General features: G+C 42.0%; 2 protein-coding genes across 2 annotated transcripts in view; one reads left to right on the top strand and one right to left on the bottom strand.

Annotated features, from left to right (window-relative positions):
- The window catches only part of hspd1 (heat shock 60 protein 1), a 10,207-nt gene extending 4,232 nt beyond the window's left edge, over window positions 1-5,975 (top strand). Inside the window, exons 3-11 of the mRNA XM_026143687.1 lie at window positions 684-1,019; window positions 1,099-1,194; window positions 1,306-1,399; window positions 3,200-3,368; window positions 3,491-3,590; window positions 3,677-3,922; window positions 4,001-4,175; window positions 4,268-4,446; window positions 4,566-5,975. Of these exons, the coding sequence (XP_025999472.1) occupies window positions 684-1,019; window positions 1,099-1,194; window positions 1,306-1,399; window positions 3,200-3,368; window positions 3,491-3,590; window positions 3,677-3,922; window positions 4,001-4,175; window positions 4,268-4,446; window positions 4,566-4,724 (1,554 nt within the window). The 3' untranslated portion in view covers window positions 4,725-5,975. The remainder of the gene's footprint in view (window positions 1-683; window positions 1,020-1,098; window positions 1,195-1,305; window positions 1,400-3,199; window positions 3,369-3,490; window positions 3,591-3,676; window positions 3,923-4,000; window positions 4,176-4,267; window positions 4,447-4,565) is intronic.
- A 7,241-nt stretch (window positions 5,976-13,216) lies between these two features.
- coq10b (coenzyme Q10B) lies at window positions 13,217-25,660 on the bottom strand. Its single transcript, XM_026144150.1, has 5 exons — window positions 25,457-25,660; window positions 20,647-20,802; window positions 19,204-19,396; window positions 17,315-17,416; window positions 13,217-17,177 (listed from the first exon to the last, which is right to left on the bottom strand). The coding sequence occupies exons 1-5, from the start codon at window positions 25,552-25,554 to the stop codon at window positions 17,010-17,012; spliced, it is 717 nt and encodes a 238-aa protein (XP_025999935.1). The 5' UTR covers window positions 25,555-25,660; the 3' UTR covers window positions 13,217-17,009.
- Window positions 25,661-26,817: the final 1,157 nt, after the last annotated feature.

The raw sequence follows: 26,817 nt of genomic DNA, 5'->3' as shown, positions 1-26,817 counted from the left end.
TCGGCGGGTATACTGGCTTCCGCGAGTGTGACGCTTATTTTGAGCGATGAAAAAATAATAGAATATAATTTTATTTTTACATTTCAATATTACAATAATCTTCCACTTTAGAACTAAAAGTTAAAAAAAGAACTAACATAAATAAATAATAAATAATACACTTCAGCTAAATACTTCTAATTTATTTTCCCAAACCACGCGGAGCCGCAGTACAAGGACTAAAGAGCCGCAGGTTGCCGACCCCTGGTGTAGGCTTTCAGCTCCTGGTCTTGCATTGGGCCAACTTTACTGAGTGGTTGGCACTAATAAATACAGATATTTGAACAAAAGGTGGGCAGAACTGGGGCTCTTACAGCTAGATATTTGTACACTTTGACTTGATGCCACAAAGGGGTACCCTGCCCTCCACAGGCAGAGAAGGGAAATCACTGAATTTCTTGCCAAAAGCAGGTTTAATTTCAGCAAAGAATTGAGATGTATTTGGACTAATAAAGCAGATATGCTAGCCTAAGTCCTTCATCAGCCAAGTGTTAAACAAAATGCATTAATCATTATGCTAAATGCCTCTTGCAATGCAACAAATGGCATAGACTTAAGAAAATACTGGAGATGAAAGTGATTATTTGTCTTTGTGAAACATATGTGCAGAACTTTTCATCTCACAACTTTCTGGCTCATTTCAGGGTCGCACTGTCATCATCGAGCAGAGCTGGGGCAGTCCAAAGGTCACCAAGGATGGCGTGACGGTGGCAAAGAGCATTGATCTGAAGGACAAGTACAAGAACATTGGTGCCAAGCTGGTGCAGGATGTGGCCAACAACACCAACGAGGAGGCCGGCGACGGCACGACCACCGCCACTGTACTGGCTCGCGCCATCGCCAAGGAAGGTTTCGACAACATCAGCAAAGGTGCGAACCCCGTGGAGATTCGCCGAGGTGTCATGATGGCTGTAGAAACCATCATCAACGAGCTGAAGAACCTTTCAAAGCCCGTCACAACCCCCGAGGAGATCGCACAGGTATGGTAATGTTTCTGCTGTCTCCATGGGGCCTCGGGCATTTGGGATTTGAGTTTTAATTATGAGTCTGCTCTTTCAGGTTGCTACAATCTCAGCCAATGGAGATGTGGAGATTGGCAACATCATTTCTAATGCCATGAAGAAAGTTGGCCGCAAGGGAGTCATCACCGTGAAGGTTGGTTTCAGAGATTTCCTCCTGCTGGAGAAAACCTCATTTACTCGTCCAATGAACATTTACTGTCTGATTTTTGAGGACAGCTTGTAAATGTTTGGTTCAATTTGCCAGGATGGGAAGACTCTGCATGATGAGCTGGAGATCATTGAGGGTATGAAGTTTGACCGTGGGTACATCTCCCCTTACTTCATCAACACTGCCAAAGGTAAGGCTGCTGAACAGGTTTCAGCTGTGCATTACTACTCGCTAAAAGTTTTAACTGATAAACCGGTGCTGTGCACTCATTATAAAATGACCAGTTAGTGTGAAAGGCTTGTAAGAGTCCCACTGTCCTCCTACAGGAGCACAACAAACAAACCGTATCTAAACTATTTATCCTCTTGTTGCCATTTATCTCTTTGTAGCTGCCTGACTAGAATGTCCAGCATAACATGTTAGTTTCTTAAATTTTTATTTTATAGGTTTTGTCTGAATCTGTGTTAGACACTTTGTAAATGTGTTATTTCATGTAATATTGGTTTGCACCACCAGGTGGGGCAGTGAGCCCAGACAAGGCATTTGTATTCAGTGGTGACTTGGAAAATAGGAAAAGTCCATTGAGGTAATGGGGTCTAAAGTTCAACAGCAGTGTGCTTCCAAAAACATCTCAACACACTGACTTGTTAAGTGCTGCCCCCTGCTGGAGAAAGTGTATGCTTTGCAGAAGGTATTTGGAAATAACGCATTGATAATCAGGGAAAGGGCAAGCACCCCAGAAGATCATCTGACAGTGTTTTAAACAAAAGTCATTATCTGTGACTAGGGATGGGTATCGTTTAGGTTTTATCTGATACCGGTGCCAAACCGGTACTTTTGAAACGGTGCCAGTGCTTAACCGGTGCTTAAAGAATGGAGAACACAAAATTGGTCCAAAAACCTCTCATGTTCAGCTGTTTGTTTGTTTTTTTTGTAAAAAGATAACAATGTTAGCCTTTTCTGCAGCTATGGGGCATATATGGTATCACTCTTGGCTGGAAGCAGTGCTTAAACAATGGAAAAAAAACACAAACTTTGTCCAAAAACCTCTCATGTTTAACTGTTTTCCACAAGAAGACAGCATCATGTAGCTATGATGATGTTTGCTAGTTCACCTTACATGCATTCATGTAATAACGTGGTTAGCCTACTCAACGTAAACTGCACACGAACAACATTAAGCTACTCACGCAGAGAAGAACGGCTGCTGCTGCATCATCATCATCCGTCATCATTTCTGCTACACTGGCAGGGCTAGGGGCCAGGACTCTCCTCTTCGTGTTTTTGGGGGATGTTGCTAACTCCGGGTCCGATAACTGGCAACCCACCCGCAGTAGATGCGCTCGGTGTGAGGTCTCACAGCAAGCTATCAAATACGGCGCATTTTTTCGGCTTTTAAAAAAAACCGCTATGCGTTGCCAGGTGTTTCATCGGATTCTTGGTGTTACCTCCTTTGACAGTATCAGCTTAAAGCACTTGTTGCAGGCTGCTGAGTTTGCATATTTTGCTGTGAAGTACAGCCAGACTTCTGACCGCTTCAGCTTGGGCATTTTTAATCTGTAGCTCTGCTCTAAAAGAACGTACGTACCTGGCCCCGCCTACTATCCTCGGAAACGTAAAATGATTGGCTAGAATCTAAAGTGTATCACAGCTCAGGAAAATAAAGCACCGAAATGTGCGCTGCTTTTCGGTCTGGTTACTACCGTTTATGTCAGAACGGTACCCATCCCTATCTGTGACAGTGTTGAAACGGTTTGCTTTATTGAATTGTTAGTGTTTTCACTTGCATCAAAATATAATCTTTACAGACAAATTTGAAGTGTAAAAAAAAAAAAAAAAAAAAAAAGACAGAAGCATGCTTTCAAACTTATCCGTCTAACATCGATACTGTGTGCTGACTGGATTTAACAGTAAAACATGCAGGTTTTGTAACCATTAAACTGTGAATGGTTTTCATGTGCCAAGTCTTGTTTCTTCCTGTTTCTACCAGGCCAGAAGTGTGAGTTCCAGGATGCCTACCTGCTGCTGAGTGAGAAGAAGATCTCCAGTGTCCAGAGCATTGTGCCAGCTCTGGAAATTGCCAACCAGCACCGTAAACCTCTGGTTATCGTGGCAGAGGACGTGGATGGAGAAGCTCTGAGCACCTTGGTTCTCAACAGGTACATTGTTGTTGTGAAGTCGGGGACTGAGATGCATGTTAACTGCTTAAGGAAAAAAGAGAAAACTACACTGAGGGAACTTTGAATGTGTAGTAGCTATTTATTTATTTATTTATTTTCAGGCTGAAGGTTGGGCTTCAGGTGGTAGCAGTTAAAGCCCCAGGCTTTGGCGACAACAGGAAGAACCAGTTGAAGGATATGGCCATCGCCACCGGGGGGACTGTAGGTTCTCATCAGTCTTAAGTGTGGCAACTCTTTATAAATCTGAACTGCCATCTGATGGTATATCGTTCTTTGTGTATCTGTAGGTGTTTGGGGATGAGGCTCTGGGCCTGGCTCTTGAGGACATCCAGGCTCATGACTTCGGCAAGGTCGGCGAGGTGCAGATCACTAAAGACGACACCCTGCTGCTGAGGGGAGGAGGCAGCTCGGCTGAGATTGAGAAACGGGCGGCAGAGATCGCCGAGCAGCTGGAAAGCACCACCAGTGACTACGAGAAGGAGAAGCTCAACGAGAGGCTGGCAAAGCTTTCGGATGGAGTCGCCGTGCTCAAGGTTGGATTCGGCACCATTTGTGGATGAGTGGTTTTTCCTGTGGAGAGGCAAAGCTGTGACACCTTTGCTCTATTTCAGGTGGGAGGAACAAGTGATGTGGAAGTGAATGAGAAGAAGGACCGCGTGACAGATGCTCTGAATGCCACCAGGGCAGCTGTTGAGGAGGGCATTGTTCCTGGAGGAGGTTGTGCCCTGCTGCGCTGCATCCCCGCCCTCGACGCCCTCAAAACTGCCAACTCTGACCAGAAGATCGGTAAGATTGTGCTTTAGCCTCTTCTCGGTAACACCCATACTCCTAGGGTTACATACGAGCTTCGGTTTTAACCAGCGCCTCGATCTAAACAGGTGTGGACATCATCAGACGGGCGCTTCGTATTCCTGCCATGACCATTGCCAAAAACGCAGGCGTGGAGGGTTCACTCGTTGTGGAAAAGATCCTGCTGGGATCCCCTGGGACGGGCTACGATGCCATGCAGGGAGAGTACGTCAATATGGTGGAGAAGGGCATCATTGACCCCACAAAGGTACAGCTCAGCCAATCACATTCACTCGCAAGATGGATGCTATATAGCTTTTTGTTTTGGGTTTTTTTTTCATGGCAGATTATGGAGGAGCTTTAACTTTTTATTTCCTCCTCTTACAGGTGGTGAGGACAGCACTGATGGATGCTGCAGGAGTAGCATCTCTGCTCTCCACTGCTGAGGCTGTCGTCACAGAGCTCCCCAAGGAGGAGAAGGAAATGCCAGGGGGCATGGGAGGCATGGGCGGCATGGGCGGTATGGGGGGTGGAATGGGTTTCTGAGCCACTCCTCCTGATCTTTGTGTACAGACTCAATCAGGAGCTTAGTGGAGCTGGAGAACTGCCCCCACTGAGCTCTGCCCACAGTGATGGACGGACTGACGACGAATATGTCAGAGATGCAAATGTTTGATAAATGCTCAAAAGACTTGAGCCCACGAGTCCACCTGCTACACTAGAGTCCTCCTCAAACCTTTTCCATTAGCACTTAACTCCTCGTCAAATGCTCAACAGACTTAAACTAATACCAGTGAAGAAGGAAATTCAGCAGTGTTCATATTTGAGGATGGTTCCAGTTTATTTCTACCTGATGTATTTCCCGTGTGGGTCTTTAGATCATAAACTTTGTACTCACTACATCTGTTGTAGGGAAACAAGGAGTAAAACTTCTAAACTCCAGAACATCTGGGTCTCCGTCCTCTTGTGTCTCTTCATCGGCTGTCTCTGAGTGAGAGCGGCCTTCTTCACGCCTTTGCTTTCCAGTGACCCAGCTGTACTCAGAAGCACAGCTCTCACCTGCTCATCGGGAGGCTGTGTTTCAGGTTTCATGTTGGGTTCACATGGGATTGCTTTCCATAAATGGAGGGTATGGGTTTTGCACAAGTCCAATGTTCTTTGAAAGGTAGACGGCCTGAATTTTTGCCCAGATTTAGTTTAGTGTTGCAACTCCTTGTTACCCTGAACCTCTACAACACAATCCAAAATGAGTTTGACAATGAGCTACAAAAGGGAAATAAGCAGGGTGGAATAAACTGTAACTATCCTTAAATGGACCACAGAGCCTCAGCATCTGTCCTTCACTCTTGTCTTTTTTCTTTTCTTTTTTTTTTAATTATTTGTATGTGTTGTCTGTGATTGACTTGAATTCATCTGTGATTGAATTAAAGCAGTTTTCGTACATACACGGAGCCTTTCTCCATCTTGTCTTGTTACAACTGGACAAAGAGTGCCTAAGTGACCAGAAGTGGAGCGTCGTCAGGAGCCCGTGTAGTCTGAATGTTTACCGAGTCGCGTTTCTGCATCGGAGTGTACAGCTGATTGTATGTGAGGGGCTCGGGATCCTTTGCTATGGAGTAGATGTGAAATCCTCGTTTCCTCCATCGTGGCACAGCACTCACAGAAAGCAACCGGAGAGTGATCTTTGTCTTGCTACTTTATTCCAAACAGCAGTGATGGTTCCACTACTCTTTCGTGTAGATGTTAATTGTGGTTTCTTTTTTAATTTTCATTAATAAACTCTTATTCTGATGTGCAGATTCATGTTTGTTTCTGCTATGTAGTCTCCACAAATCAGTCTGCTTCCTTTAGTAAAGCAGGTTGGGGTTAAGTTTGTCTTCTCAACCAAAGCTCACCTTTTGTTCAACCATCCAGGCAGAAGCTGAAGATGTCTTGCTAGTACAACCATGAAAACGATACAGATGAAACTTGTGCATAAACATTAGCAGATGGAGAATTAAGTACAGATTTCTGCATATACACAGTTTGTCCAGTCGCTCCCACCTGTTTCTAAACCATTCAGGCCTTATTGTTGCAGAGAGGTCACTGTACCCAGAGTGTTTTGCTACAGTAGTTCCTGTCAAAGTTGGCTTTAATGTTTAACCTCAGTAAACGGCTAATAATCGTTACACTAAATCAGGAATGGCTCTATAACTTTGGGACCAAAGTGAGCACACTTTGCCTCTATGAAGCTGTTAGGACCATTTAGAAACCCAGTATGTCCCCATCACCAGGCCAGAGGACCTCAGAATACACTACAGGGCTTTTTTTTTTTTTTTTTTTTTGTCAGCTACTTATGCTTTGGCAAAATGACTCCGACCCACCGATGGCATTATGTACAGCAGGGGTGGGGAACTCCAGGCCTCGAGGGCCGGTGTCCTGCAGGTCTTAGATGTGTCCTTGATCCAACACAGCTGATTTAGATGGCTAAATGACCTCCTCAACATGTCTTGAAGTTCTCCAGAGCCCTGGTAATGAACTAATCATTTGATTCAGGTTTGTTGACCCAGGGTGAGATCTAAAACCTGCAGGACACCGGCCCTCGAGGCCTGGAATTGCCCACCCCTGAGGCACAGCTAGACTGGAGCTGTGTCACCCACATGTGATTAAAAGGTGTCCTAGTTCAGCGGCCCCCGGGCCTCGGACCGGTACGTGAGTCGTTTGGTACCGGGGCGCGAGAGTTGAGGCTCGGGTGTGAAATGTATGGTTTTCAGGGTTTTTATCGGTTTTCAGCGTTGTTTTGTTATCGTTTTTATCGTTAACTCTGTTTTCCTGGGTCTTTTCACGTGTGTTATGAATAAATCTTATTTTTTTCAGTACCGGTACTAGTTTTATTTTGTTGTATTTACCCGCGACACCTTAAAGGCCGGTCCGTGAAAATATTGTCGGGCATAAACCGGTCCGTGGCGCAAAAAAAGTTGGAGACTGCTGTCCTAGTTTATGGCTGAACCATTTATTGTGTTAAAAACTCAGTTCATTGAATGTATAAGGATGAATATTCTTCCACGCCTATTATTCCTATTTCAGCACCTACCCATTTTGATCCCACAGTCTGCATTCAAATTATTAGAACGCATTACATCCAAATTTATCTGGCAGAATAAACGACCAAGGGTCAGACTCAAAATGTTAATGTCTGGAAAGGAAAAAAACTTCAGAATGTACTACTGGGCAGCTCAATTAAAATCAATGGCTGCCTGGATTATTCATGATTCAGAAATGCAGTGGGTATCTATGGAAGAGTATTCATTACCAGGTATCTCCCTTCGGAGTCTCCCATTTCTCAACCCCCAATCACGGAAAAAGATTAAAATAACTAACCCATGGGTCAAGCACACTGTAAATATTTGGAACCAAGTGTTAAAAATGCTAAAAGGGAATTTGACCATGTCTCGAGCTGTTCCCATAAATGGAAATGTTGAGTTCCTTCCATCGTTGTCAGATCGGAGTTTTGAAAGGTGAGTGGAGAAAGGATTGATTACAGTCAATCAGCTGTTTGAAAAGAATACTCTTAAAAGTTTTGCCCAGCTAAGGGCTAAATATGCTTTATCCCCAGGGACCACTATAGATACTTACAGTTAAGGGACTACATTACAAAGCATAAGAATTGGGACAATATTAGAAGAGAACCAATCGGGTTGGAAAACCATTTTATAAAACTGCTTGAAAAGACGGGTACATTGAAAAACCAAGTGTCTTTGATTTACCAGAAGCTGCTGATTGACATGTCTGATAATGCCTATCATATAAAACAACAATGGGAAATGGAGCTCAATATAATGTTGGATGATGTCACATGGGAGAGTGTCTGTTGTGGCTGCCATAGAGGGGTGGGTAGTCAGATGTGGAAGGAATTTGACTGGAAGGTTAAATTAAGATTTTTTAGAACTCCACTGAAAACCTTTCTATCCAAAAGTAGTGTCAGTGATAAGTGTTGGAGAGGGTGTGGGTTTGTGGGGGACCAGACGCATATTTTTTGGGACTCTGTTTACATACAACAGTACTGGATGGATGTCAAGAACATTATACAAAACATATTGTCAGTCAACCTCCCAATGGATCCCCTGATCTTTTTGTTGGATATCTTTCGTGATGGTTTCTCCTATGAGCAGCACTTTCTCCTGCATCTCCTCCTTATGACTGCAAGAAAAATGATAACAATTCACTGGCTCAAACCAGAAACACCCACGGTTGCCCAGTGGCTTCTGAAAACTAGACATGTCTATACGATGGAACAGATAACAGCTCAACTACAACTAAAAGTGCCAACCTTTGAGAAAAAATGGAGACTAATTATAAAATATCTTGAAAGGACACTCAAGCCTTAACATTGTTAAATCTGTGCTTAGGTATTGGTATGTATGTATATGTATATGTGTATATATGTTTTTTCTTTTAAGTTTTTGAATAACCCCCACCATTATATGCAGCAGATTTGGTCTCAGGTCATGTTGTTGATGTGAATTGCCTTGTTATTTTTGGCAATAAAAGTAAAAACAAAACAAAAACAAAACTCAGTTCAATTCAAGCTTTTCTTTATATAACATTTGTATAGCACCAAATCACAACAACAGTTGCCTCAATGTGCTTTATATTGTAAGGTAAAGACCCTACAATAATACAGAGATATTTCCCAACAATTGGATGACTTCCTATGAGTAAGCACATGGCGACAGAGGGAAAGAAAAACTCACATTTAACAGGAAGAAACGTTTGTCAGAACCAGGCTCAGGGAGGGACGTCCGTCTGCCGTGATGGCTGAGAAGACACAAGTTAGGCTTTAAACAATTGCTATGTTTCAATTTAGCATTTTTTGCCTTTAAAACAAAACTACAAACCTAAAGCTATATTACCATCACTTTATTAAGCGAATGAGATGTTTTATTTTTTTTAGAATCTCATCATAGTACAACACTTTGCAAAAGTTTTGAGTTACCCCTCATTTCAGTGATTTATTCGAGTGTGCAAACCTACATGGAAATGCAGTTTCTAAGGCAACAACAATCCTAAAAAGACCATCTCGGTATGGCCACCTTTATTTAGGAATAATCCTCTGGGTTTCTTTCAGGGCCTTCCAAAGTTCTGTAGATGCTGGCTACACACTATTTCAGAAATGGTCTAAGCGAAGCTCTCAATTTACCGGTCAGTCTACGTCCCTACCCTCACCTGTGGTCATGAGCTGTGGGTAGTGACTGAAAGAATGAGATCGCGGATACAAGCAGCAGAAATGGGCTTCCTCCTCCGAGTGGCTGGCCTCTCGCTTAGAGATAGGATAAGATCAGCCATCTGAGAGGGGCTCAGAGTAGAGCCGCTGCCCCTCCACATCGAAAGGAACCAGTTGAAGTGGTTTGGGCATCTGACAAGGATGCATCCTGGGTGAGTCTGGGCATGTCCCACCACTGGAGGAGGCCCCGGGGCAGACCCAGGACATGGGCCTGGGAACACCTTTGTGTTCCCCCAGACAAGTTGGCCGAGGTGGCTGGGGACAGGGAGGTCTGGGCTTATCTGCTTAGATTTAGGCTGCTGCCCCCGCGGCCCTGGATGGGTGGATGGATGGAATGGACTGGTAATTATATAGCACCTGTCTGCTAAAGTTGAGCACTCAAAACACTTCCTCCTACAAGTTCACCCAAACACACACTGAGACTTATTTATTATTCAGTTAATTTATTATTCATTTATTCAGTATCTAAGGATACTTTGACGTGCAGACTGGAGGAGCCACAGATCAGTTCACCAACCTTCCAACTGGTAGATGAGCATGATGTCACGAGAGGGGGCGTGGCCAGGATTTCTGGTTGAGGCGCCATCTTCCTGGGCCAAACTAAGCTCAAGTGAAAGCACCCACATCAGCCATGGTTTGTACTTGCTGTGCGGTCGGTTGTAATGTTAGATCGCACAACAGGTGTTGTGCCAAAAAGTGATTGTCTGCCAAAAACTGATTGTTCGTATTTAAACTGCTATAAGTAAGTTTTGTCCTATAATATGTGAAACATATGTCAAATGCATCCCTTATGGATGACATAAAGTCATCTTGAGCCACAAACAACATTCGTGTAACAAGGTAGAAGCCGCAATCAGTTTTTGGCAGAATTGGTGATTGAGTACCAGTGAGTGCTGGTACTCAATCACCTGCCTGACAGCCAACGGTTTGGGGCAAACCAATGTGACAGGTTAGGGGAGTTTCATCAAAGTACTTCTAGTCCAAATGATTAATGAATTATTTCTAGGAAATTGTATGTAAATATTTATTCTGTAGCTATGTCACAGATACTCACCTGGGTCAGACTGTAGTGCATGAAAGGAGCTCCTTTCACTGACATGTGCTTTAATAGGAGTCTTAGTCCAAATAGATGACACGGTGATACAGACGGGGGTCTCTCACTCTGAATGTCCAACAGGGACATTCAGAGTGAGAGACTTCATTTCTAAAAGCACTACTTGTACTATTGTATTACTTTTTGTTAAAGTTCCTGCACTATAAACTGTAGACTCATTAAAAGCCCTCTATCACTTCCCTAGACAGAAAACATTTCATTTCTTAATAATGCTTCTATTATGAAACATCTGCAGGAGCTAGAGCTGGGCGATAGAACGATAACGATATGTATCGCGATATAACTTTTACTCGATAGAGAAATTAAACTATCGCGATAGACTTCGCCGCTCTTGTCCTCTTAAAAAAAAAAAAAAAAAAAAAAAACAGGTCAGCCAATCCAAATTAAGTAGCGCAGAGCCGAACCAATCACAGCCGCAGCGTCACGTCACGTGACTTGTTACGTACAGCACAAGTGCCAAGCCGCACGTGTGTTTGTTTGGGAAGCAGCCAGCGCGTAATGGAGGAAATGAGTGTGCCGACTAGAAAAATCAACCGAGCGTGACCAAAGAGAAAACAGATGATGGTTCCAATGCCGGAGAGATTGTCGAACGGAAGAGCCATAGAAGTTCCGTAGTGTGAAGGTATTTCGGCTATTTCAAGTCTGACAAAAAACAGAGTAGCGTGCACTGTAAATTGTGCCGAAAGCAAGTCTGGAAATACAATAAACTGGAGCATGCGTCACACTGTGCACCACGTTATTGTTTCGGTGAAATGAATTTCTACAATACTGTTAATTCTACTCTCTGCAGTGTTTAAATGCTTACATATACACACAGTTACTGTCCCTCCACACATACGACTCTGTTCTGCTTCTATTCCCCAGCTTAGTTTACTTTTTCCCACCGAGGCTTCTAGACTTCTGATTGGCCAACATTTCTGCACGGTTAGGAATCTAGCGCCACCTGCTGCTTTGGCATGTTCATAGCAGCGTTTTCCTTCATTTCTGCCTTTATGTGTGGACGGGATTATTTTTTAAAACGAAAACGGAAAATCTCCGTTTTCAAAAATACCCGTGTACGTGTGGACGTAGCCTCAGTCTCTGACTGGAAGCGCTAATTCGTCATTCGGCTTTTGTCAGACTAAAGTAACTGTTAAAACTGTTTGAAAAGCTCAGCTATACAACAAGGAGAGATTGAGAATTTCCTTTTAGTTCTCAGTTTATTTGATATTGACAAAAGTTAGTCAGTTTTGTCTGTTCTTCTGTAAAACAAACTAAGATTTATTTTTAGAATTAATATTTTGTTTCTAAGTGGAATTGACAATTTAGTCTGTTTCGTTTGTTCTATTTTGAAACTTAAACGCTTTAGCGGCTGCCTTTTGTGTAGTTTGCAATATTTGCCTTTATCTGAAAAAGTCTCATGTTCCTTAAGCACATCTACCCTGTTGAACCTATTATGGGAAATAAATATTTAAATAAAAACAAGCTGCTGATTATTTCACATTTTACTTGTGAGCAACGGCACATTTAAATCTTACAAATATAGTTATTTGGCTTATATCGTGATAGATATCGTTATCGCCTGAAATGAAAAAAACATATCGTGATATGAAAAAATCTCATATCGCCCAGCTCTAGCAGGAGCTTATTGTTTATTAGCCAAATAGGGTTTTGTTTTGTTTACCAATTATGCAAAGCAGGAAACAAACACCTTTGGGTGGATCTTTCCTCTTACTGGTTACAAAATCATTATGTAACACAATTAGGGAGACGAAGATGAGGCTGTCCATAACCCTGATGTAACATTTGATTATGTACTCAGTTGCAGCCGGTATTGCAAGTAATCTTGTAACGTTGCACAGCCTTCCACTAAAGCTACAACGCTACTGAGCATGGCTGTGTGGGCATATATGGTGTCCTCAGCACCTATACGTGGCAGAGGCCTCAGCGCATCACTGATTAGCTGCTGCCTGTGACAAAGTGGGTGAGCAGTTAGAAATCTTTAATACTCACCACTTGTCTCAAATATTAACTTTTTACACCAAAGCAGTTTATTCTCTACATGTGCTGTTTTGCCCGTGAATCTCTTCGGGTCAGCTTCTGTTGGTTAAATGTGCTTTAGGCTATAAATAAGACGTGACACACTACACATGAAAAGGTTCAGATATTTTTCACAGTGCATGTTTGAGCTGTTTTGCAAAAAAATAATAATTTTACACAATTCAGTGAGCTACATGCTGAACTTAGGAGATGTGAGCTGTGTGGGGTGTTTTTACGAGTTAATCTGGGGAGTTTTTGGTTTCAGTTTCACATGTCACAGTCATCATTGTGAATGAACTACACACGCTGTCCCCAGTTTTCAAATCTCTGGCTTTTGTTCACGAGGAGCCACCTTTTAAAATGTCCTGTAACTGTACGAGTAGGTCAACTACCAATCAAGTGATGTCACAGTAATAATTGTGAGTCTGCTTTCAGATGTTCCCAGTGATCCGTGTTAGCTTTGAAAGGGCAGAGGGAAATTTCAGATTCTACTTTGGCCTTTGCCTGCAGTGACATTTCCAAAGCTCATGACAGACTGTTCAGACGCTTCACTTGCAGCAGGTCTATTCTCAATGCTCACATGATGACCCTATTTCTGTCTGGTCCCAGCCCAGAGGGAGGAAACACACCAGAGAACCCAGGTTTGTTTTTTAGAAAAAATACTTTATAAATCATGCAGTCGGTCCATGTTTTTCAACACAAACAAAACGTCCTTTCCACATTGCATGAAACAAGCTGACACAAATCCATAATCATACTCTTTAACAGCAGTGTGTAGCTCTAATGTGATCTTAAAACTAGTATTCACACACTTACACTTCACATGAAGCCACCTTAGTTAGCATTCACAAGCAGTAGAGCGGTTATAGTAAGCAGAGAAAAGGCAAATGCAGAGCAGTGTATAAACATGACGATACTGATACAGCAACACTGATGGAGGAGTTCCCCCAGTGCTGTAAAACGACATTGTATTAGGAATACTGCTTCTAAATGCTAACATTGGCTCCCAGAGTGAAGTGCTTGCATTTACACCTAAACTAAGTAATAAATATGATAAAATGAGTCTATTGTTCCTTTACAAATGAAGATAAATATGTTGCCAGCAGGTCTGGAGGCACTCTGTGGGTGCTGTGTGTCGGACAGGTGGAAGGTTTCAGGTCAGCGGACTCATCACGGAAACATCCTGATCTGAGCCCCATTTTATCAAACCGCTACAGGTAACATGCTGGTTGTGTGATGGTAAAAGCCATTTCTGACTGAACAATGAGCTGTTTGCTAATAATAATGATCACAGTGCACTCTCTGAATCAATGTGTTGCATTTAAACATTCAATTTCTCTTCCTTAGGTTAGCATTTATCAGGGTTAGTATCATTTTCTCACGGTTTTGTTTCATGATCAACAGAAAGTCTTGCCGCACAGTTGTATTCCCTTGCAGCCAATTCCCTTTTTATTGATTTGTATTTGCCTACAAAACATATCACCGCTAATTCAGCACAAACTAAGTTACCTTTAAATAATCCTTACATGCACACAAACACGTGATCCTGCAGAACCAGACACCACTGAATAAACTATTAAGAAGTCAAGGCTTCGCTTTTCCAATTGGCTGGTGGGACGCGGTTGACATTCATAATTAACTGAAAGGTGCCAGTGTGAAGCAAAGCAACAGTAGGGGTGACTGAGCCAGCATGTGCAGGGCTACGCCCCTTTACATTCTCCATAGAGCTCGCTTAGCTCTTAGTTTATTTTTACTGGGCTGTGAGGGGTCAACACTGAAGGAGAACCACTCTGACATCAGTCAGAGGTCAAACATGAAGCACATTTATGACCATATATGGAGGCTGCTAATAACATGGTGGGAGATGATGAATGAAGCCAAAGCTGAATTGCCTAACAGTGCATTTTCTGTAGTGGCCACTTAAAGCTGGCCCCAGAAGTGAGCCAATCCTCGTGGACTTCCATGTTAAAAATGCTAAAAACAAACTTTACAGCAGGACAAAAATATGTTTACAGCCTGGTACAAAAAAAGAGACACACTTTAAATGAGTGTATGACTTGTTCACTTAGAGAGTGGCTACTTTGAAAGAAGTTGTGGTCAGTCAGGGTCCACTACATCTCATTGAAAGGGACTTCCTCTTACCAAAACATCAGAGTAGTTTTGATTAGTCACAGAGTGTTACTGAGCACTAATGTAGCTTGCTCACTAAACCAGCTCTTCCTCAAACATGGTAACATCTTGCTCCAAAAACAAATAAACAGAACTGTGACTGAAGATGGAGCCACTTCAGCACGTAATGTAAAGCTTTTCTTTAAATCTAAAAAAAATCCCCAGTTTCAAACTAGCTAATCTGCATACAGCAGGAGTTAAATCAAAAACAACACTACAACCAAAAATAATTCTCATTAGTTTGATAAAATGAGCTCCTGCCTAGCAGCTGCTTTGGGCCCTGACATCAGCAGTGGGTTTTACATGCTTGCTCGGCTGCATTCAGCATGACTACAACACACCGCTGCTATTGCACACTTAAGCCCAAATATCTCCACCCACTGCTGTTGAAATTGAAAAACCATTTAAGTAATGATAGAAGTCCAGTGTCCATCCACACTGAAAATAAAGCAGCTAAATAACAGGAGCTTAGTCTGTCAGCAGTTAGACATCCAGCGAGTGTCTAATCTGCTGGCCATGATACAACATGTTGGTTTGTTTTCAGAATTTCTGTTAAAACAGGGGATTCATAACAGTCTCTGTGCCCCAACATGGGCACATGGCAGGACTCTGCTCTACCTTTGGTACAAAGATATGGGATTTCAGTGGTGTTGGTTCTGACTTCCATCACTCATTATGGAGTTTGCCACAAAAAAAAAAAGAAAAAAGATTTAATATAAATGCCAAAATACCAGGATGTTCTACAGTATCCAGAGGGGGTACGGAGTATGTGTGTGCGCTTTTCTGGCCATTCTGACCTACAATCCCATGCCAGATACAGCGAGAGGGTCAGAGTTCAATGGCACAGTATGTCCCAGCTGTGTGCACACTACGTGCAACACTATGTACTTCAGTAAAGTGCATTTTGGAAGGCAGGAAAGCTTTCCGGCATTTGGGCATTATTAGTAACTTTGTGCTTCCCTGAAACTGCGTCACTTTGTTTTGGCGTCACTACATCCTGTATTGTCTCTCACTGGGACCTTTTTTCTTCTTTCTTTATGTCTTTCATTTTTTAAATTTTATACTTTACATGTCACGTTGCTGTACATTCAGTGAATTTCTTCTGCTTTTATTGTGATGTTGGTCTAATGCTCTTTGCCTCTGTGTTTGGAATATAAATTAAGCTGCCTTTCCATTTCCATTGCACGGGGTGAGAAATGTTCAAGTGGTGCTCATCAGCAGACTAGGCTAGCCACAATAAATGTTTGCTTTCACAATCCTCAATTTCTGTCAGTAAATACTGAGAAAAGCCCTGCGTGTTTTGACACAGTGCACTGCAATGTCTTCAAATGTGCGACCAACAGTCCAAGACCAAAAAAATCTTCAGTTTCACAATCATTTTGACAAAACACAACACAACACACACTCAAGCAGCTGGAGCCTGTGTTTTTTTTTCTTTCTAAAGCTGCTTTTCCATTCAGTGTCCAGAGTTCCAGGAACTAAACTGTTCCTTCATACAGATTAGCAGCAAATTAGTCCATTTATAAATAGGTGACAGCTGGTTTAGCATTAGACTGTACACAAAAAAAAGTCCAGTAGTTGGTGGTAATTCAGTACTCCAGAGTACGCCACCAATCACACGCCACACTCCCCTCTGACGTTCCTGTACTTTTGAGAAGTGTAAGCAGAAACGTTTTCCTCTGGAACTTAACCTACACTCTGGTCCATCTGATGGAAACACAGCTTACTTAAAAAAAAAGGTTTAAATTATTCAGCAGCTTCCAGAATAATTTCAGTCATTGTCTGGCTCCAGCTGAACTCTTTGCTTTCCTGTGTCATGTGTGAAACTGAATATCTTCATGTCTTAGGCTGTTAGGTGCAGGTAAATGTAACGTTAGAGAATCTGTGTGCAAAAGTAAATATCTAAAATATCTGAATAAACTCTGCATGTTGCAGCTCATCATTGCTTTGTCTCCGTTTTCAGTTGTGTGCCTGCAGCCCTATAGCTAATGTGTACAGAAGTGATGACGCACTGGCCTGACGCACCGTGGGGCCTCCATTTGACCTGCGGGCTCAGTTTCACCACCAGATCAAGGTCTGATACAGGAACCTGCATTAGCACCAAGGTGAAAATCAGCTGGAGGATCCACACCAGCTTTAAAATCTGACACAGGAAATGGTTTCATTGTTGTGAGAAAGGCACTTTCAGTTGGAACACAGTCTCTTTTCGGGCTCTCTGACGTTGTTGTTTGTGGGTTCGTGTTTGTGCAGCAGAGGGAGGTTGTCGCTACGTGTGGTGGACCTCGTGGAACATGAGCTCGCGCGGGATGGGCGTCTCGGCTCCGTAAACACTGGAGGCACGCCGCTCGAACGCAGAAACCATCTGCTTCACCACCTCATCGAAGAACACGTGAGCGAGCTGGGAGTGGATGAGGGAGCGAAATTCAAAGGAGATCTGAGGAGGAGGAGACGGTAAAGTTAGCAGCTGAGTCTCTAACTTTGTGACTGTATGAAACACATGATCACAGAGCACATTCTCACATAGTGGACATTTTCCAGTATGTTGCCCTGCAACAAGCCGTTTGTACTTACAGCAAAATCCACAGTGCAGGTCCGGGGGTACCCAGGGAGGCCAGGGCTGAAACGCCACATCGTCTCCAAGTGGTTGAACAGTTTACCCTCTGAGCACGATGCCTGAAAAGCAACATGTACAGGTTTTCTGCGGTCAGTCAGCAACAGGAGAGACATTGCATTTGTGAATTGCTTAGAGCAACAACTGTAACTTTACAGCCTCAGAAAACACTGCAAACACCCTCTGAGCAGCCAAACAAAGGAAAAAGAATTTCCAGCTGAACTTTGCACCTAATCCCAGCTTCAAAGACGGCCTGTTTTGACTAGGGTGATATTTACAGTTTACACTCTCATACCCAAAATGTGTGGAGTGCTTCTCACTCCAGCCTGAATGATTTTCAGTCAGTGTGATAGTTCACCAATCAGGGCAGTCTGTTCTATTTACATTTTACAGACATTGAATTTAAGGCTGATAACCCTGCCTTGATCTGCCTGAAAAGAGCAGATAGTGTTGCAAACGTCTCTCGCACCTTTCACACCTCAGAGAGGTGCCGTCTGAGTGTTATCTTCTAATGATATTCACACTCACCTCAGCCTTTGTTTGTTCAGCTTTGCTGAGGTGAGACAGGGGCAGGTATTGTCTCCTCTTTTTTCAATTGTTATTCAGCTATTTGTGCCAGCCTTCACGTCTCTGTGACAGCCAGCTTTTTACACCCCCTTCTTGTGTGGCCAACTTTCCATCACATGTTGTGTAATGACAACAGGGATAAATAACGAACGAGAGAAAAATATACAACGTTGCAGGAAGACGTTAATCAGGACTTAACACAGACAGCCCTTTTCCACTAGTACCCACTTGTCTCGAAACGACAGGGTTTTTAGGATTCTCCATTAGGTGATAGTACCTGGTACAGGGCAGTTTAAGTATCAACTTGGTTGGGCTTTCAAGCAATCTGAGGCGATCCAAAAAGGTGACAATGACAGACTGTGTGCCACGCATTGGCCAGTCAATGGCGTCATTCACTGAATCATTAGAGCACTTCTTTCACAAAAATCAATACCACCATTAATGAGGAAAAACAGCTGCAAAAAAACAAAGCAACACAGTGGTCCCCGAGTCTGACAAAAAGCAATAGATCAAATCAAATTAAATCAAATCACTTTTATTGTCACATCACATGTGCAGGTACATTGGTGCAGCACATGTGAGTGAAATTCTTGTGTGCGAGCTTCACAAGCAACAGAGTTGTGCAAAATACAAGAATGGCTACATCTGAAACTAATAAATATATGTACAATATATAATAGTATATGCATTTCTGGATGTGTATACTAAATATTTTTCTACGTGTGTGTGTGTGTGTGTGTGATCAACCATCATCCTGTGATGTCAGACTTTCTGCCATGTTTCTATAATGCTCCCATACACATTAGGTGGTACTCCACTGAAATGGAAAACGACGGTAACCTAGTAGAGTCCAGCTGAATAGGCACCAAGAGTGTCTCCCCAGCACAGACCGCGGGCCTGTGTTGACTAGCTGCAGACCTTTTTCTTTTTCTTAACACTTTAAAGCCTGAACCATGAAATAACTGCCAGAAAACTCAAAATATTGTAAAATGGAGTGTTTATTGAATAGGCTGACGACTTCATACAGCTACTATGAAGGTTACTAAATGGGAGCTCATGCTTTGTCGTGCCAATCTTCATTCAAAAACCGTATCCTGACTTTGACTTGAAACCAGCTTAATCTGTGACGTCCATCTAAATGAATTTTTCATTCTTACCGTTTTAGTCTGTTTCTTTTAGATTGAGTGTTTTCCTTTACCTACTCTGTGTTTTCCTAATAATGTCACAGTACTAACATCAACAGTGGATGTTTTTTAACCATGAGCTTGAAGCAGTATCTTACCTTGACCAGGTGAGGGCGTACTGTAGTGACGAGGGAGGTGTAGTTCTCCACTACAGGGGGGAAGCCCACGGTTAATTTGGCCTTGCAGAAGCCGGATCTCTTGAAGACCACCTCAGACTTCTTGCACCAGGGAACAAAGAGGCGGTAGTTTTCCACCTCAGCCACCACTTCATAGATCTCCTGCATGGAATACCTGCAGGGACACGGAAACAGAGAGAGCGAATATGTTAACGCAAGGCTGCACATCACCAAGGAGATGAAGGTCAGCAACTGTGTGACAAGACACCAACCATAATACAACAGCGTTGACCCAGAAAAGGCTCAAATAGGTCAGTAGGGGGATGTTGGAATAAGGGAAAAAGAAGAGCAGTAAAGCACACAAAACAAAAGTCGGAGGTGTTGAATGACAGACACGTACAGACACTGTGTTACATAACTCCAGACGTCCAGCTGAGGGAAAATAGCTGCCAGTGCCCATGTCTATTTATACAAGCAGATTTAGTGATTATGACCTCTCTGAGGAGCACAGGAGGACATTTAGTGCGTCACACACACACGTAAGGTACAGATACAGAGACCAGACTCCCAACACTCACTGGTACACAGGGCATTTCAGAGCAGCTGAGCGCACCGCATGTTGCTAATACTGGAGATCACTGACATTGGTGCATTATATCATATTTTGGACCTTCAATTTCAGCCCTTGTAGCCGTGTGGTTTGGTTACATTTCATCTCTTCAGCAATGGACATAAAAGCTCAGCAGCAGGACAACCCAGACGTAAAGTCTGATTAGATATCACAGAAAGACACCGAGAAGTAATTATGGATATTGATTAAGATTTTCTCTTTGTTGGTGGCATTATTGATTGTGCTCATAGGTCCAGTTCTTTATCCGTGCCATTACTGATTTCTGATCATTTTGCTGTGTGTGTGTGTAAACATGTTTTTCAGCTGTTTTTTTATCTGTGAGTCAGAGGACAGGATAGAAATAGAAGTCAAAGGGCTTGCGTGTGACTCAGGCATTCTACAAATCATGACGTCATTGTTTAACAATGTGCTACCGCCAAAAACCGATGCCAGTTATGAGAGGAATTAGAAAGCTTGGAGCCATTCTGATGGATGAATGTTTTTCCATCCTTTTTCAAAAGCTGCCTGTGAAACTATTTTTAAGTTTTCAGGAGGGTCAGAGTATTTCAGTCAAACAAACACAAACAGGAGCTAAAGATATATTTTAAGGACTTTAAGTGGTTAAATACAAGCTGGGGAAAAAAACACTCGCAGGAGAGAGCTGAAAAAACTGTTTCTATACAAAATACAAGTTTTTGCCCGCAGACACTGTCTCCTCCTGAGATAAAAATCCTGTCCAAACGTGTCTTGAGGCAAAAAATAAATTAATTTAAAAATAAAAATGACAAAAACACTGTAAGTGGATCCAGACTAACCCAATGATGCGTCTCTCTGAGTACTCCTTCTTCTTGGAGAAGGAATCTGCGAGGTTGAAGAAGCTGCGTGAAGGCAGTGTAATGGGGCGCCCTGGCACGGCTGCACTCAGCAGTGGGTGCGCACGCATCATCAGGATCCCGCATGATGAAAGGTATCTGATGACCAAACAAAAAACAACAAGTCACCAACAACGCAATAAGCTCTCAGAAAGCAGAGGAGACCAGGGCGCATCGATCTGTTGTTCTCAGTTTGGAAAGTTTGTGTGATTTGACCCCAGTCTAACAGCAGAGATCAGAGAATGGCCAGCACAAGCAAGTTTTGACACAACATTGACATTTCATTATTCTTTAAATTCCTTTTGACACAACAAACAGGGTGTGACTGTGTTTGGTCTGTGCTTCCTGCAGTGGGAAATACTGGACTGTTAAGTACCCACAGCTCATGCCTCTCACTGTGGGTTCTTCTTCATCTTTACTCTTGCTCAAGCTAAAGCACACAGTGAAGCACATGTCATGCTCCTGCACCAGACTGTGGCCTCCCTCGTAAAACGATATAAAGAATGTTAGGCACCCAGAAACATTAAGAAAAACCTTTCTTTAATTCCCCTCCTGGCCTCAAAAGCCAGACTGAGAGACAACTGTTTCCTCCTCTCCATTTTGTACTGTGAAAATGTTCCAGTAGCTGCTGTTATGACATCAAGAATGTTTTTAACTCCTTTCTGGATCAACATTCTGCCAGCTACTCAAAAAACTGCAGTTTCTCATCCAAAAAGGTCTAGTTTTTACCCAAACAATCTGAGGCCACAGAAAGCTGCTTAATGACAGCGAGTAGCCTCTGAGTTTTATAAAACACCCCAAATTCTCTTTTTCTGTCAACACCCAGGAAACAGCCATTCTGTTTAAATAACTCAACTGTCAGGGGATAAAGTCTGCAGGAACTCGGTGCTTCCATTCTCATGATGGCCAGTTGACTGACCCGTGCAGTGTCCGAGGTTCTAGTTGAAAGAGAGCTCATTTAAACAGGGAGGGTAGTATATAACTATCACACTGTCTGCAATACAAAAGCTTCCAGGTGGAACTCGCATCCTGGAGTTTCTGTTCCTGGAGGCTTCAGCATAAATAGATCTCTGACAGGAACTGTCTGGGTCACAGGAAGGAGTCAGTTGAAAAGCCGTTTTAATGTTTGTGCCTCCACTCTTGAATGTGTTTTGTCCTCAGGGTGCACAGCTGTAATATTTTTCATAATCAAGCTAAGCGGGACAGGAAGTCCTGATCTATACCAGCATATAACCAGCTGATTATCCTGCAGTACCTGTAAACATAGCCCAGCCCCAGCCTGGGGAGAGGAAACTCGCCACGCCTGCCAAGCATTTGTCACTCAAATAAAACAAGTCACACAAATACAGATGGCAGTAACGTAACAAGGTCAAGGACACTGATTTTACTTTAAGCTTTGGAGGGGAGGGTCTGTGCAGACACCTTTGTGACCAACTATCCATGTAACCCAGGTGGGAGACGGCAAGCAGACTTCAAAGAGATAGAACAGGAATGACTACTCAGCCATTCGATCTCCAGGTCTCTGTGTCTGCATCTTACAATAATCAAGATCTTAGATTAGAATATTTTCTCACTCGTTCAAGATTTCCTCACTGTGAAAGTTAATCTACAACTATTTGAATGAGTGATCTTTAAAGTCTCTTTTGAGACCTAAAAAATTTCTTTGTTTGATTTTTCTGTGGTGGTTTTTTTTTGGTTTGTTTTAGCAGTAAATTAAACATGATTAGCAGTTCTAGGCAGCTGATCACACAAAAAAAAAAAAATCATTAACTAGTAAAATCAGTTAAGTCTTTACATACACTTCCCTCCTTTTCTCATTTCTCAACATTTTTTTCCAGGCTATTTTCTTAGACTGTTAAGACTGTCTTACACCTCACTGACAGAAAGGCTCGACTTGTTCCAACTTGTCATAAATATCTGTGAAACAATTCATGATGTTAACTGAGGAAAAATAAAAAGGGTTGCTATATGGTGATAAGAAAAAAATGTGATAATTAGTTCATACTTAAAGTGGACCTACATTTTCAGCTTCAATTTTTTGTTCTTAAACAACTGAATAGATCACAATTATCCCTGTACATCTTTCACAGGTACAGTTACACATGTAGTTCATCCTCTGTCTCACACAAGCCTTTTAGTTGAGTTGGTTTAGTTTAGCTCTTTTCTTATGATTGGTTGCACCCTCATAAATATTTTAACAGTAAATGTTTTAGAGTGGTCTCTTTTTGTTAAGAGTGAGCACCTGTAAATTAATGACCATATTTAAGATAGATACATAAGATGGAAAATAAAGAAGAAAAAAATGCTATGTACCCTTTAAAATAATCGCCCTACATTGTTCGGTGATTCATTACTTGTACGCTATAAAGCTCTTAACATCACATCAGCATTTGTTTCCAGCTTCTACAATGTGATGATTAGGTTATATTTATAATGTTATATTGATATAAGTAAAATATATGTGGACTGTGGACAACCACAATCCACATATATTTTCTACTTTAATCAACTCTACAATTAATCAAGTATGTGATCCTTCCTCAAGGCAACATGTAGCAGTAGCTCCAGAGAAGGTTGGATCAGGTGAAAAGCCCTGCCCCAGCTCTCCCATGACACCATGAATGGGACAACTTAAACTGGCTCATAACCTTCACCACAGCAACTTAACTAGAGATCCTGTTACTCAGGCATAAGCAGCCTGTAGGCGCATTTTCATTGGCCACTCCTTAGGAGTGTGTCTAAGAGGGGTTTTTTTGTCCATTGTGGCTGACTGTAGCTCTGTGTTCCAGAGTACCCCTGCCACAGCATGACGGGAAGCAATTCAATAACACATCGATAATTACAATAAATTTAATGCTTTTTCAAACATTTTGGTGTGACAATATAACAAGTTAAATATGTGACAGCAACAGGCTGTGAAATAAGAAGCATAAAGGCCTGTTTGTGGCACAGGTGTGCAACAAGACTGACTCACAACTGTCAGAAAAAAATATGCCAGCAATTATAAGCATTCAGTGAGCTTAGAGGAATATAATTCCCACAGGTATGGAGTTTTGTAACCTGTTCCCAAATGAATCAGGTTTTCCATTCCCATAGTAACTCATCCCCCACTGCATCAAATTCCAATGTACCCACTGCCCTTAAACAGGAGCCTATTCACTCCTGTTTTACTACCTGAAATATGATACACCTGACCTCTAAACGTATCCTGGGTACAGGCTGAGAATGGCCCAGAGCAAAAGGTGAATGAGACACCTCAAACTCCACAAAGGTGCAAAGCAGAATTAAACCCAAACAACAGACGAGCTGGACAATGAGTTCATGGAAGTATACAAATACACTGAGAAACTAATTAAAGTAGCACACTTTGGATTTGTTTAACACTTCTTTAGGAAAATGTAGATAAAAGCATTATCTTGTTTAATTTTAAGGGAGCAGATAATGTGCTCTTGTTTAGGCTAAGGTAACAAGTAATGTTACCTTGTGATGAGTAAATATATAGACCACATACAGTAGCAGATGCTCATACTAAAAATGACCGAATTTTCAAATAATGAGGTCGGTGTATGTATAAGTACACCGTGTGACCGAAAACCTAAGACTTCAGACTGCTCTAAACTTAGAATTTCATATAGCCTTACTATGGTCATCTCAGGCACACAGCTCTGGCTGTGAGCAGAGACACCCCACCCACCCGCTGTTCAATCAGAGGAAAGATGACTTAAGGGAGGGGGGTGGGAGATAAAATGGCTGAGAGAATGGACTGGGGACTGGATTAAGACCAATATAAGAGATAACTAGCTGAAATAGAAAAAGGAACCTAGACTAATCATCTGAAACACTGTCTGCTTAGTGACAATACGGAGTATTAAACATATCTGCATGGTTTATAATATACTCTTTCGCAGTCAGCTTTTGATGTTAAAGAGAGGCTGTTGTATAAACAGATAATGACTGACAAACAGTAAACTTAATATAATATATGCATCACATGTGAGACAATAATTGGTGAAAAGCTGCTACAGGTTCTGGTGATGGTTTCATTTACCAAATGGGACTTAACGGTTTTAGGAATATTTTCAGACTGTACCTGCATGTCGTTTTTACTACACTGTTTTGCAAATCACAGATAATCGATGCTAATCGTTACGATGCTTCTAAATTTTTTATCGTGGGGATTTAAATATGTAAAGTCTTCAACTTGGCTGTGCTATCAGCAGTGGTGGGACGTAAAAGAAAAAAAAACCCACTACGCAGACATAGTAATAATTAATGAGCCTGGTTTATAATCAATACATAAATTATCGCGCATTTCTGTAGTTTACGCTAAGACTGCTGCTCCCCACAGGAGAATGCATATAGTCCAGTAAAAGAAACTGAAATCAGCTTTACTTTTCTATGCGTGAAAGTGAAAGAGCGACAATTTAATGTTTCAGTGAATATAAATTATTATGTAATGTGCTATGCGGCTTATCACTGCAACATCGTGGCTGTACTACATTTGCTATAAGATAGACCAATACTGCTTTTACTCGACCCTCATTTCACTACTTTCTATCATCTACAGAGATGTAGTTAACTAATTCAACGAGATTCTTGACTCAAATAGGGCCGTGAATCGTACACCGCGGCAGTGTTTAGCTACCCCGTACCAGAAGTTTAACTTTGGTATAAATGCTCGTTTTAGAGCTATGTCTTCATATTTTACACCGTCTCGTTTCAGACAACAACTTGAAAAAGTCAAACACTTTACCTAACGTTGCTTCTGTTCTGGATATCCCGGTTGGCTGTGGACGGTAACTGTTTTATGCACTCAGCTACTTTCCTCAAGTTCCGACCGCATCTCGCCATCTTCTCTTCTTCTTTAACGGCTTTGTTCACTCCCTCGCTATCAACCAGTTGACAAGGAGCTCAACGCGCAGTTTGGCCCGACCCTCAACTGGCCTAACCCGCTTGCCATTGGACGACCTGAGGCCACCGAATGTTTTTATTGGGCGGTCCCGCCGTTTGTCACGCCAACGTATTCAGGTCCGTGTGCACGAGCTCGCACGCGCATAGAGTCACGAGTTGTTGGCTCGGGTTGCACTACTGAGAAAACCGGGTGAAACCTGTTTGTCTTTGTATATCAAAACTATCAATAGGTCAACGTATTGACCTGTCGGCTACACTACACCTTCTTTGTTGTCATTTATTCCTGCTCTGTTGGGCAAATTTGTTAGAATACAGTTTCTACTATTTTTGAATAACAAAGTGAAAGAAATATTTAAATTTATTTGCAGTAAGGAAGACATTGAAAGTGAAAGTGAACAGGTTTCTGTCTGTGTGCTTTTTTTAAAATCTTTTTAAAAATGAAAGGGGAGCTGTTTACTTATACATCAATTCAGGGGTAAATTATGAAAGTTTCTTTGCTTATCGTGATACATTATATTTGTTTTACTAACATGTAAGGTGCATTTATTATATATATGAATAAATATTGAAGGAAATGATATATCCTTATCAGCACTGGTGTTCTTATCCAAAATATATGTTATAACATACACTTTAGTAAAGTTCATGAAAGTTTAAAAAAAAAAAAAAAAAAGTTCAGTGTGGTTTCAGGTTAAACACAGAAACTGTCAATTGTATAAACATTTCTCCCCAGTCAGGGTTGTTTGTGGACACTTTGGCGGCATCATTATTATCCAAACTTTGCCTTCTGTGTCAAGTACCTCACAGCTGGTGGTACAAGTTTTTCCTGCAAGGACATGCATCTTCTGGCATCTTTCTGCTGAGCCACCAGGTAAAACTCAACTGTTTTCAATCTAATCAGTCACTTTCCCCACAGCTATATTCCTCATCCTTCTGTCATGTAGCTTCCTTTTCTAATAACCAAAATGCACGGCTAGTTCCTTAAATTTAATTTTCTGTGAAAAGGAAAAAGCTTCACAATTAGCTCCACAAGTATTGTCTGTAGTAGATGGATATAGCTTTTCTACTCTGCTGGAGCACTCAAACTCAAAGCACTTTATACAGCATGTGCCATTCATACAAGCACTTTTTTCTGTTTTCCAACATTCACACAGATTCATACTCCTATGCATCTGAGAGAAACTCTGTGTTCAGTATTTTGCC

This window comes from Astatotilapia calliptera, chromosome 16 (assembly GCF_900246225.1).
Source record: "Astatotilapia calliptera chromosome 16, fAstCal1.2, whole genome shotgun sequence".
In the NCBI taxonomy this organism is placed as follows: Eukaryota; Metazoa; Chordata; class Actinopteri; order Cichliformes; family Cichlidae; genus Astatotilapia; species Astatotilapia calliptera.
The sequence above is the reverse complement of the archived record's forward strand: the minus strand, read 5'-3'. Positions and strand labels throughout refer to the sequence as shown.

What these genes read in the sequence shown, in the direction of transcription:
- coq10b (XM_026144150.1), bottom strand. Translation starts at nt 25,554, where the DNA reads ATGGCGAGATGCGGTCGGAACTTGAGGAAAGTAGCTGAGTGCATAAAA. An exon ending in TACGCCCTCACCTGGTCAAG is followed by an intron (nt 17,417 to 19,203) that starts GTAAGATACTGC and finishes GTTGCTTTTCAG; the next exon opens with GCATCGTGCTCAGAGGGTAA. An exon ending in CCTGCACTGTGGATTTTGCT is followed by an intron (nt 17,178 to 17,314) that starts GTAAGTACAAAC and finishes CCTCCTCCTCAG; the next exon opens with ATCTCCTTTGAATTTCGCTC.